At 38.7% G+C, this 12,189-nt stretch overlaps 1 protein-coding gene across 1 annotated transcript in view; it reads right to left on the reverse strand.

Moving 5' to 3' along the window:
• LOC133009352 (calcium-dependent secretion activator 2-like) overlaps nt 1-12,189 on the reverse strand; it is a 113,822-nt gene that overhangs the window by 40,413 nt on the left and 61,220 nt on the right. Inside the window, exons 13-16 of the mRNA XM_061076835.1 lie at nt 10,473-10,536; nt 9,119-9,242; nt 8,398-8,498; nt 1,498-1,654 (exon numbers count right to left, since the gene is read on the reverse strand). Of these exons, the coding sequence (XP_060932818.1) occupies nt 1,498-1,654; nt 8,398-8,498; nt 9,119-9,242; nt 10,473-10,536 (446 nt within the window). The remainder of the gene's footprint in view (nt 1-1,497; nt 1,655-8,397; nt 8,499-9,118; nt 9,243-10,472; nt 10,537-12,189) is intronic.

The following is a 12,189-nucleotide window of genomic DNA, read 5'->3' on the forward strand; positions in this document are numbered from 1 at the left end:
GCGGCTACTGCGGCTTCGCTCGGCAGTAACTTCGCAGTAGCTCGGCGGCAACCCGCAGTAGCTCGGGGCTACTGCGGATTTGCTCGGCGGTAACGTCGCAGTAGCTCGGCAGCTACTGCAGCTTCGCTCGGCGGTAACGTCGCAGTCCCTGCAACAACAACAGCTCCCTGAGTCCATGGCCCAGAGAGTGCATCAAGAGGTCCAGCTGTACAGAAGTCTGCCCTCCATCCCCTCTACGAATAACGCCACCCTTTGGTGGTGGGACCAGAGACACACTTTACCCCTGCTGTCAGGTCTAGCTGAGTCCTATCTGTGTGTTCAGGCATCCTCCACCCCATCTGAGAGAGTGTTCTCCACGGCTGGAGACACAATTAGTCCTGAAAGACCCCGTAACCTTCCGGAGAAAGCAGACATGCTTATTTTTCTGCACAAGAATTGTTGATTTTGTTGATTACAATTGCTGGTGCAGACTTGATGGTATTTGCCACTGCTAGTTTAATTTTTGGCAGCTCAGTTTTCATATACCCTTTTTAAAAAAGGAAGGAGCATTGTAGTTTCTAGTAACATGTTTAAATTAAACAGAGTAAGTTTTATTTAAGTTATATAAGTTTTATTTTATCGTAATTTCTACAGAAGAATGTCAGGTTTATCTTTAGTTCAAGAGGAATACGTGAATGTTTTTGGTTATTTAAAAAATGTAAATGTTTATGTATACATACTGTATATGGTGTGCATCATTATAGAAAATTATATAAAAGAAAATTAATGTAAATAAACCCGTTTGTGCTCTTTTTTCCCCCCCTTGCCCAAAAATAATCGATAAGAGAATCGATAAGGAATCGAATCGATAAGCAGGAATCGATAAGGAATCGGAATCGTTAAAATCTTATCAATACTCATCCCTATGCATGTAATCTAATAATGGGGTTAGGTGGCTTTCCAGGATTGGACAAGTGGGCTTGTTTTTAGCAGGGTGCAGGATCTGCTCAGATTGAAATGTGAGAAACTGTGTGAGGGTGGAACTAACATATATTAAATGTATGTATACACAGTTCAAACCTTAGCTTTCAAGCAGACATGGTGATAGTGCAAAGATCTTAGGAAGCACAAACCAATGTACACTCTTCATAACAAGGCTGTGCACTGTAGTGAGAACTCTTTACTTAACAAAAGCCTGGTGAAAAGAGACATTTTATGAGCAGGATTTTCAATTCCCTTATATCTGTCAACGAGAGCTGCATACAGATAAGTTAGTCTAGAAGGAGTTCCATCTTCAGTAATCTGCAATAGCTTACATCCTTATGCACAGTTTGCCTCAATGTGCTTTTTTACTAGGGTCACCCTTTACAAATCTGCACGGCTAGTTGACCTTTAGTCAGACTGGACACAATAATGAGACAGTTGAACTATTTTATACTTACTGATAACACAGTTTAATGTTCAGCAGTAGAACTGCTGTAAAATTCAGCTTGTCTGAACAGGGAGGGTCAGACTTACGGTCAGTTCTCAGGAAGTTGTTGAGGAGCTGAAATAGTGGGAAACTGTCCCAGGAGTCGACAGGCTGCACCTGAAGAGCACCGTCCATATCGGCTCTGTACAGAGACAGAAAGCTTTCTGCATGTTCAGCCATCAGCTCCGGCCACCACGAAAAAGCCTGAGAGAGAGAGAGAGAGAGAGAGAGAGAAAGAGAGAGAGAGAGAGAGAGAGAGAGATGCAAGAAAAAAATATCAAGGAAATAAGTGTTAGAGATGAACAGGGAGCTGTTTTAGCATTTCTTCACTGAAACTATTTCTAATTCTGGTCATGTTAGTGCACATGCAAACAGGACAACAGCATCAGACAATTTATTTTTTAATAATATTTACTGAAAGTGATCCAGAGGATGATTATTACTGTGACCATGACAACAGCACAGCAACGTTAACAAGGTAGTAACTTTAACCCAAACTATGGTCTTCACATCATAGAGCTGGTTTGTTTTTCAGTTTTGGGAGACACTGACCTACAAAACCTGTTGTTATCAGATTAGGAAAAATCTAAAAAAACATGTGATGTCTGATTAAAAAATCTGATCTTTCACCGGTTTCTACAAGAACAGTTTGAAGACTAAAGTTTGGGTTTATTTTTCACCACAAGCTTGTGGTGTTTAAATAATAAAATACAATAAATGGCGTTATTGTGACTTCTCATGAACCGTTTTCACAATCAAAGATACTTGACACGAGAGTTGTCATAGGTCTCTTCTTGTCCTCGCTCACCAGACGACCACTCAGTTTTTAGTACAGATTTATGTAAAGCAGTTGTTCACAGATTCATGTAAAGCCGTTGTTCAGGTATATGTGTGTCTATACTACAGTAACGTAGAGCCCTCATCACAGCCTTTCACCTACAACTGCACCTTCCCGTCTGAACTGAAAACCAGCAAGTGTATGAGCTAGCCGAGCTTGCAGGAATGACTAGAGGAGACTGCCAACAAGCTGCTGTGAGAATTCTTAGGCCACATGTGGAAGATGATGAGGTTCAGCTATGAGTTCCATTTATCTCTTAGGCCATGTTCAGAACTGGTATGAACCTCTGTCCTTAAGTGAGCTGGGTAGAATATTAGTATGTCTTGTAACAGTCCTTTTACACAAAACAAATACTTGTGCAAACATGAATTTTATATATGAAACATGGACAAGTCCAAGAGAGCTGAATGTCACTCACTTACAGTGTGTCGAGATCTGACTCTAAACGTAACGGAGGTCAATTTGAAATACCTGCAAATTATTTGAAAGTGAAAGTGGAACAAAAAAGCCCAGAGGAGCTGCAGATTCACTAATGCAGATGTCTTGAGTCTAAAGAGCATCCAGGCTGTGCTGCTCGTCAGTGGACAGAGGTCAGCCTGCTCAGGTGACTACTGCTATTGATGGCTAAAGGACCACTGTGAGAAAAGTGCAACCAGCCTTGAATCACCCGCTGTTGCACCGAGGTTGGTGTTTGTGTGCGGGGGAGGAAGGCCGCGGCAGGAAAACTCATCCGGCCGTTTAAACACCTTTTCTGGTTACCGGTCACTGACAACAAACAGCAGTGAAACAGCCTGGTGAGTGGTTTTCACTAACAACAGCTCATAAAGGCTGTTCTCCATCCATCGTGACAGAGTACGCAGAGGAACAGAGGAAATAGTAGCTGAGGATGCAATAAACAGAAAAATAACTGATAACTGGGAATGGAAGGAGAGACAAGTGAAAGAACAGATTTCAGAAGGAAAGGGGTGAGAAATGAATGGAAGAAAGATGTGGAGAAGTAAAGACAGAAAGAATAAAAAAAATAAGGTTGGGAACATTGCAGGAAGTATAAATAAAAAATTATGAGAACGAGAGAAGGGAAGAAATATAACAAATAAAATACATGAGGGCAAGAATAATGGGAATAAGGCATGCAAGACAGAGTAGGGAAGAGAAAAGGAAAGGAAAAAGAGAAAATGAAAGAGCGGGGGGAAATGGGAGAAAGAGATATTATATCAATCTGACGGAAAATGAACTCGAGATGAAACAATGGAAGACAAGAGGAAATTAAAACATAAGATGCAAAGAAAGTATGGTAAAAAGCTCTGCAAAAAAGCGAGAAATTGCCAAACAGGAAGTGTCATGACAAACATCAATACCTGTTGCGGGTCAGACTATCTGTGTCTGTGTCAGTATGGTGTGGTGAAATAAAGTAGAGAAAGAAAGGGAAAACTGGAAGGACTAAAAGTATTAAAAAATATCGTAAGAAGGTAAGACAATGTTAGAAAAGGCAAGAGAAACATAAAAGGTGTGGAAAAGGTAAGAGAGGAGTGTACAAAACATGTGAAAAGGATAGAAAATTGACAAAACAAGGGGATCAAGAAAGGAAGATAAGAGGAAAAAGAGGGGGGGATGACAGAAATAATATATGAAAAAGAAAACCTCCTAAACAAACAAAACATCCTTTTAAGAGGGAAAAAAGAGTGTCAGCCCTTTAAGGGGCTAATGTACTTATTGTAGCACCAAGGACATCTGGTCCTCCGTATCCTCCCTTTAACAAACCACTTGTCACAAAACGTGTCATCGCAGATTATGTTGAGAGAGTGTATCGTGAAGGTGAACGTTGTTGAGCACAAACGATAATAAGTCATTTTCACAGCCCAAAACGCTTTGAGGTGTTAATTCAGCCACGGGAGCATCAGGGAGGTGAGAAGGTTTGTGTCGCAGTCAGATGTGTTGATAGAGTTCAGGTCAGATTTACACAGCCAACAGGGGAAGTCTATTTTCTCAGGGTCCAGCTGAAATCTTATTGATTTAACTCTAAATATATAATGTAATGTAATGACAACCAAAACTTAACTTTGTATCAGTAAGTGATGCCATGCTAATAAGTAATATGATTGGAAAAATGGTTGATATTAAAGTATGTAAGAAAATGTTCACAATTTTCATAATGTTTCCTCCATAGTATTATATTTTGAAAAGCTACACCCACTTGTAGTAGCTGCAGTATCACTGTTGAATGCTCATGTTCAAATGTTCCCAGTCTGTTAGGGTTCAGGACAAACCTTCACAGTGAGTGCAGACATAACCGGCTCTACTTTGCTCCATCAAATGCCATGTTAGGGTCTTTGCTACTATTAAATTGTCCAGCGTCCATGTTGTTAAATAACAAATGCACTTGAGCCCATTTGAGAGGTTGTGTGTATGTTGGTGTAAGAATGAGGTTCAGTCAGGTGCATTTTTGGTACAATGCATTTTTTAGCCTATGAAATGACTTTGATTAATAAAAGCCTGGTCTGAGGTCAGTGGCTGAGTATTTCATAGTATATACAGGCTCATTATTATGATAGGAATATGCAGCTGAATAGGCACATACACAAATGTATATAATGTGCTTGTTACACACACACACACATAGTTTTCCTCTTACTACCTGTCAAATGCACCATTTTACAGCATCCGTGCTTTATTCAAAATAACAATGTGACTTAATTTAATCCAGAAAGCAATTACATGTGTCATCACCACGTAATTGGTGAAACAATTTAGTGACATATTAACGTATTTATGGGCAACAGGGTCGCATAAAGATTTTTCTTCACTTGGACTAATGGATCCTGACCCATATACTGTACATCTCATTATTTCTACTTGACTTATATATGCTGTTACTGTTTTGTTGTGTACATTATTTACTGCTGCAGTGAACCTGTGATCTCACAGGAGGCAGGAAAATAATTATATATCAAACTGTACTAAATAAGAGTGGAGGGGTCATTACAATCTCCATAGTTATTCTGGAGATATTGTGTTGATCTGTGTTTTTAATCAGGCCTTCTTTGTAAAACTACTTTATCATTAGTTCTCCTCGTACATAACTGTGTTTAAAAATTCTTGATATAACGACTACATAGCTAAAAGTGCCCAAAGTATAACATACCAAAAAACCCTGCAGGTTAGAAAGGGAAATCATGGTCACTCTGGCGTAAATTAAATGTAACACTGAACTATCCAATCATGGCCAACATGATTTTTGTTGTTGTGGTAAAAATGACCATGGCAACAGTGAGCTTTTTACAAAATGCAGTTGATAACATACAAACTTGTAGCTTCTACAGGCGTGTGTAACATTGTTTTAAAATTCCATATTTGGGGGTGAATCTATCTGTATGGTTACAATATTATGGTTGAAAATCAGAATCCCTTTTTAGAAAACATTATTTTACTAGAATTTTACCCTTACAACCATACTGTTACTGTCATCATGACATGGCAACAGTAATTAACTCAGCATGTAAGAAACAATATTTGGTAAAATACATTTACCACAAAAACCACACAAGACGGCAGCCACTGAAATACAGTCACAGGGAACCAGGATCAGACAAACCAGCGGTGAGACAACAGAAGCACAAACATAACACAGCAAACTTACCTCTCTTCCCTTCCCATGGAGGAATGAAAAGAGACAAGAAGGAAGGAAAGACAGAGAAATAATAAGACGTTACACGTGTTCTTACTGCACTTTGCTCCATCTCTTGAAAATCAAGTCAAAATTGTTGTTCAGCCCTGTTTTGTTCTACTTAAATTAGTTTTAAGAAATTGACCCCTTCTTATATTTTGATGATAACTAAATGGCTGAAAAACTAAAATATTATATAAATATATCAGAGTGAAAAAGATGAGCAGTGTAGGTGGCTAAGATGTCAACTCAGAAACTCAGCGCTGTAATCAAAAACACATGGTCTACCCAGCTGAATTAATGTTACGCCCTGCCTCCGCCTGCCGCACCTCTGACTGAGATTTTTGATAAACCACGGAAACCAAATTGTGCAGAGTTCATGTCTGAAAACAGCTTAAGAGACATGGACGAGCCATGCTACCAAGTGGACCAATCAGAGTCGCAGTCAGCATCTCAATATGTGTGGTTACATATTCAGGGAGAATTTCAGACAATAGTGAACAACACAGAAGTAAATATTGACCTGTTGTTCCTTTCTATTATGGACCCCAAACTGTGGGCTTAGATAGTAACTGCTGAGATAAGGTTTGTTGCATTATTGCTTTGTGAAGCACATTGAGAGTTTGTTTAAAAAGTGCCAAAATAGTGCCAAAATAATACAGTTATTTGAATGCTGATTCTTTCCAATGGACAATAAACATGACATTTTAAGACAAATCTCTTCTATACATTAACATGATCCATTGAGCCTCATTCACTAATATCTTCTTAAGAAATGTCTTTTATTTGTTCTTAAGAAGTTCAGATTCATGTCCCTAAAACTTAAAATTATGAACAGAATTGTTCATACCTGTGTTCTTATCTTGATGAATGCCATGTGTTCCTGAGGTGAAAGGATGTGTCAGTTTTATGTGTTGTCTTCTTCAAAATCAAAAAACAATTATAATTTGCTCTAAAACTTGTGTCTCTTTTTAAGGTAAAAATGATCAAATATGATCCCTATTTAAATATTACAGTAGAATAAAGAGTAAAAACACAATAACTTATTATTTTACTCAAGCACTTCAGTTGTCAAGTGTGCGTATGAGTGCTCTTCATTGTGAGTAGATTCTGCTCTGACATAAAAAAAAATAAAAAAGAGTAAATATTGGTGGATGTCAGAATCTTCGTAAAAATTGCTTAAGTGGGTTTTAAGAATACATTTCTTCTTAAGAATGGTTGGAGAATGAGGCCTATTGTTTCTGAGTTGTGAAGGGAGGCAGGGTGAGCAGACGCACGTTTAACAATTAAAACTTATGCAACTGTATCAGTCATTCTTGAATATGTATTTTGTATTATAGTTTTTGGCTTGAATAAGGCCTTGTAGTGACTTTTAAATATAAGGATGTGAAACAAAACAGCACATGAACTGCCTGAAACTCAGCTCGTCACTTAGACATTTTCATAATGAAACAATGAGAAAAAATAAACAATAACAACTACGACAGCCAGAGACAGTGGGCATGTGACTGATGCCGACAGTTAACGGGTAAACAATTTATGTGATTCATCTTCAAATTTATATAGTTAACAAGACATCTGAAGCTCGGAGCAGAGATCCTCCAGTCGCCATGGCAGCCGCAAAGTACAGCGTGTTATTATTAGCTTTGAAACAGATGCCTGAGCGCCACGCTGCCACTTAGGGCTGATCAAACCGCCACGTCTCAACACCTATGATTGATCAGTTTTGCACTGCATGCATATGGTCTGTGGGCGTTGTTTTCATCGAGCCTCCAGCACCGACGTTAATGCGACGCCACCACTTGCCGTGTCATCTGCCACTTTACCATGTATGCTGCCAACCAAGGCAAAAGCAAATGGACAGTGCAGTAAAAAAGTGATCAAGGATGCTACATGAAATGATCATGTAAAGTCTGTCAGAGGAATTTAAAAAATGATTTGTACGGAGAGCAAGAATTAGATGAAGAGAAGTTTGAGAGTAAAATGTTTTTTTGACTTGTTTTGTTAAGGAAGTCAGCTTCTATATTAACTATGAGTTAATTTCATACATCACAAAAATATAGATCACTAAATATTCCTTTTTTTATAGTCAGTCATTTTGTCATACATTGCAAGTCAGCTATTTCAAAGGTATTTTAAATAATCAACAATCTACAGACTCGAGTTCATAACTTTAAAAAAATAAAAGCTTGATAAACAGCATTGCAACAATGAATGTTGAGCTTTTACTTTGAAGATAAATTGCTACAGAGAAATGTTGCTTCTTTGGTGAAATTAAAAGAAAAAAAGATGATAATATCGTTATTGCAGACAGACAGACAGACATTTCTAGAATTAGTAGATTAATACATCTCTCTGGGAACAAAACCACAACTATACAGTAAAAGTTGGTCCCCATCAGGTGCTTTAATGAGAGCTGAAACGAACAGAGTAGAAATGAAATACCTCGGAGTGATGTTCATCGTTCTGCTGCAGGACATCTATACAGAGCTCCCCAAGTCTCATCATGTCCTCCAGCCTTTTCTCTGGAGCTGCCTGAGAATCCTCTGAAGGCAGCAGGAAACATGAAGGATGGAAATAAAAACACGGCAGGTTAGCTTGACATGTTGACATGCAGACATTCAAACATGTCTACAATTCCAAGAAACCCCTGCTGATTGGACAGTAAATTGATCTCTGGGTCAAATCTGATCGGTCACTGGCAGATGATGCTGTTGACCCTGCTCCTCAGAGGATGAACCATTTAGGTTTTAATTATTTTTTCAATATCGGAACCAATTTTACATGTTTTTCTTCAATGTTGATAAAACAGAGACCTGTGACACTTTCATCATCTAACACGGAAACGAGTCTCTCGATCTGTACTCAAACCAGCCCCCTTAAGCTTGATTCCTTAGAGTCTTTCTTCTTTAAAGAATTGTGATGACTACCATACACTGAGTGGGATATTGTAAAAAGATTTGGTCACTAACAGAAAGTGCCATGAGGACAATAATGTGCAGAAAGTACTTTGCGAACGATGCACTTCAGCTGAGTGTAACAGTTTAAAGTGCAAATAGAAAATGTGCAAAAAACAGGTAAATAGTAACATGTCTTCTGAACATTCATTGACTGAGAGAACTGGATTGGCATTCATACTGTTCACAGCAAAGCTCCAAACTCTCACCCTTGATCTGAGCATATTCCATCAGCTGACTGTAATTGATCCGAGCTGCTTTTTCCAGGCACCTCTGCACAAGATTCTTCATATCCTCTGGAGGGACAGGCGTAGTGATGTCCTTCATCAAAACCTGCAACAGCACAAACAATGACCACAGTTCATCAGGAACAGAAACCAGAGCAAAGAAAACCCCCCCAACTGTTAAAAGATTCTCAGTATGACGCTTCTTGAGTAAAAAGCCCCATGAGACAAATGGTGATTTGCGAATATGGGCTATACAAAGAAAATTTGATTAATTGACTGCTTGAAAATGACACTAGAGACTTTCACAGCTTCTGAAATGACTGCTTATATTAAGGAGCACTTCAGTAGTCAGAACCAGTTGGGAGTTGAAAATTGAAGATTTTCCTCGGGCAGGATGCAGATGGGAGAACCATCATCTCTCCTCACATTAAAAACGATGAACTAAAAGAAAAGTAAAGCCAAGTACCCGTCAAAAACTCCAGAGTGCTTTATAGTGTCTGTCTCATCCACCTATACACACGTTCACACAATGAAGATTAGAGCATTAAGAGCTGCAGCAGTTGAAATGATCATTCCAGCACTTGAGTCATGTCCCCCCTCAAAGTAACATCAAAGCTGAAGCCAAAGGCAGAATATCAGAGCTACTGTAACTGAATAGCTTCCAAAAATGTTGACAATACTTTAAGAAACCATTTTCCGCACCTGCAAGGATGGCCTACATATGTTAAAAGAGTACTACGGATTTATCATTTCATTTCTTGGACTCATAATGGACGGTTTAAAACGTCTAGTTCGTCTTATTTTTTTCCCTCACTTAGAAAGAGCCTTGGATGTCTCAATGCCAAGTCAAGAGTGGATTTCCCCTTGAACAGATGTTGTAATTGAATGAAAATTAGAAAATCCCTATTTTAATTTACACCATCATCATTAATATAAGACATTACGTGACAGGTCGAAAAGTTGGAATGGCTATAATTCTCATTAAATTCTTGGCAGTGTTTATTTACAGCATTAATAATTGGAAAGTATCATATTGACTTCAGCTATTTATACATCATTGCTTAATATCATTGCAAATATATCCTAAATATCTTGTTAACCTATTTCCAACCTATCATCATTACTTCTACTTGTGCTTACTGAAACTACTGTAGCAACATTTATAAATTATTCTTAAGCCTCACTCTCATGATTGCTATGGGAGTGATTCTAGATAAATACAGGCTGTAAAGTGTTCTGCTCTGTATAAGCACTAGATACAACGAACACTGAGAAAATCGTGGAGGAAGTTTGAACAAACAATGAAAATGCTCATGTATTTAAATGTGTTTTGTACCCGTTCCTGCAGGGAGAGCGTTGCCTTCAGGGCCCCATCTGGTCGCCCAAAGGGAAAGCAGTACCTGCAGATGCAAAACATGGGCAGGCGTCACATTAAGAAACAATCTCAAGGACAACCGCATGGAAAAAAGAAGAAAACGAAGAATAGGAGGATTGAAGAGGCAGCAGAAAGACATCGGTTAGCGTCAGCAGATGGTTGCCTTCTTTTCATCTAATTACACTGATGAAGAAGGTTTTCTCACCTCCAGCTCCATCTGAGCGCAGACGAGGCGGTTCAGAGAGGTTTCATGTTGCTAATTGACAAGTGAACAGTACTTAATAAACAAAGACACACGGTCACACAGGTCAGCCATTTATTGGACAAAAACATACAGACAGGTGTACTGTTCCTTCATAGTTATATGACTGGTTTTAAAAGTACAACTCGGAAGGTTCTATTCATATTCTAAACTGCATATTTATTGTAAATGAATTTTTATAGTAAAGTTCATGATGAATGGAAATAAAATCCATTAAAGGGCAGACTATGTTCAAACGGCCTGAACAGTCTCTGGTGAATGCAATATATTGTTTCCAGTGTATCCATGGAGAAAGCAGGCTTCTTACAGAAAGAAAAACATATGAACATCTATGATAAATGAATCCAAATGTTACAAACTGACTCATACGACCCTGAAAAATATGTAGCGCTCAAAAAGAAATATATTAAAAAACCAACGTAAACTACAAATTAATCAATGGAGTGTGGATGTTGGACCTGTGTACAATTGTTGTTAGTGCATGAAAACAAAGTAGAATACAAGAAGATAGCTGACAGAGAGAGAGAGGCTTCCAGCAGCCAGAGATGTAGAGCCTGGGAACACTGGGCGCTGGTGTACCCAGCTGGTACTGCCCACACACCAGGTTCCTGAAATGCAGGCCCACGAAAACAGATTGACAGGGAACGCTAAAGAGAATCTGTCTGTATCATCTTTACACATTAGTCTTACTTCTAAGGTATTGGCTTGAAACAAGAGAGAACAGTGCATCAGCCTCTGGTTAGGACAGGTGCTGATGTAAACTTAAAAAGACTGTGTGGCCCTAATCAGGTCTACAGCTTCCTTTTATTACTAAATAATTGAGCTATAAGATTTCCATGTAACAAACAGATTTATCAATACCCTGCTCACCCTCCAGCAAAAAAAACATGCCAGCACCCACATAACTGTTACCAACAGAGAGTCAATTCAAATTCATGGAGGTACAGAAAGAGAACATTTCCTCAAGCAAAGGTCTGAAACATCATGTTAAGCTAGAATTCACATCAATACCGTCCACTCCACTGTCCACAGCTTCTCACAAACAGGATGCACAACACTTTGCCTTCATCTCCGCCAAAATACATCACAGGTGCCTTGATACCCTCACATCTCAGGCAATCACACCAAACATGTGCATCACAAGAATCTCTGTAAGTCACCAAATTGTCCAAATAAACTGCACACCCGTCCACAGTCCATGCACAGCAGTGGGAAAGATTCAGGATTTGGGATGTTGTGGTCATCTGTGCAAAAACATGAGGTTTTATAATATTTGGAGCTATAGATTATATTCAGTGCAGGAACATGTTTCTCCAATTCAAGATACTGGTTTCAGCTAAATGTGGAAAAGAAAGGTCATCATGCTGTGCTTTCAAATTCAAGTTAACTTTTCTAATATATATTCAAGACCATGAT

The sequence above is a fragment of the Limanda limanda genome, chromosome 8 (genome assembly GCF_963576545.1).
Source record: "Limanda limanda chromosome 8, fLimLim1.1, whole genome shotgun sequence".
NCBI classification, from domain to species: Eukaryota; Metazoa; Chordata; class Actinopteri; order Pleuronectiformes; family Pleuronectidae; genus Limanda; species Limanda limanda.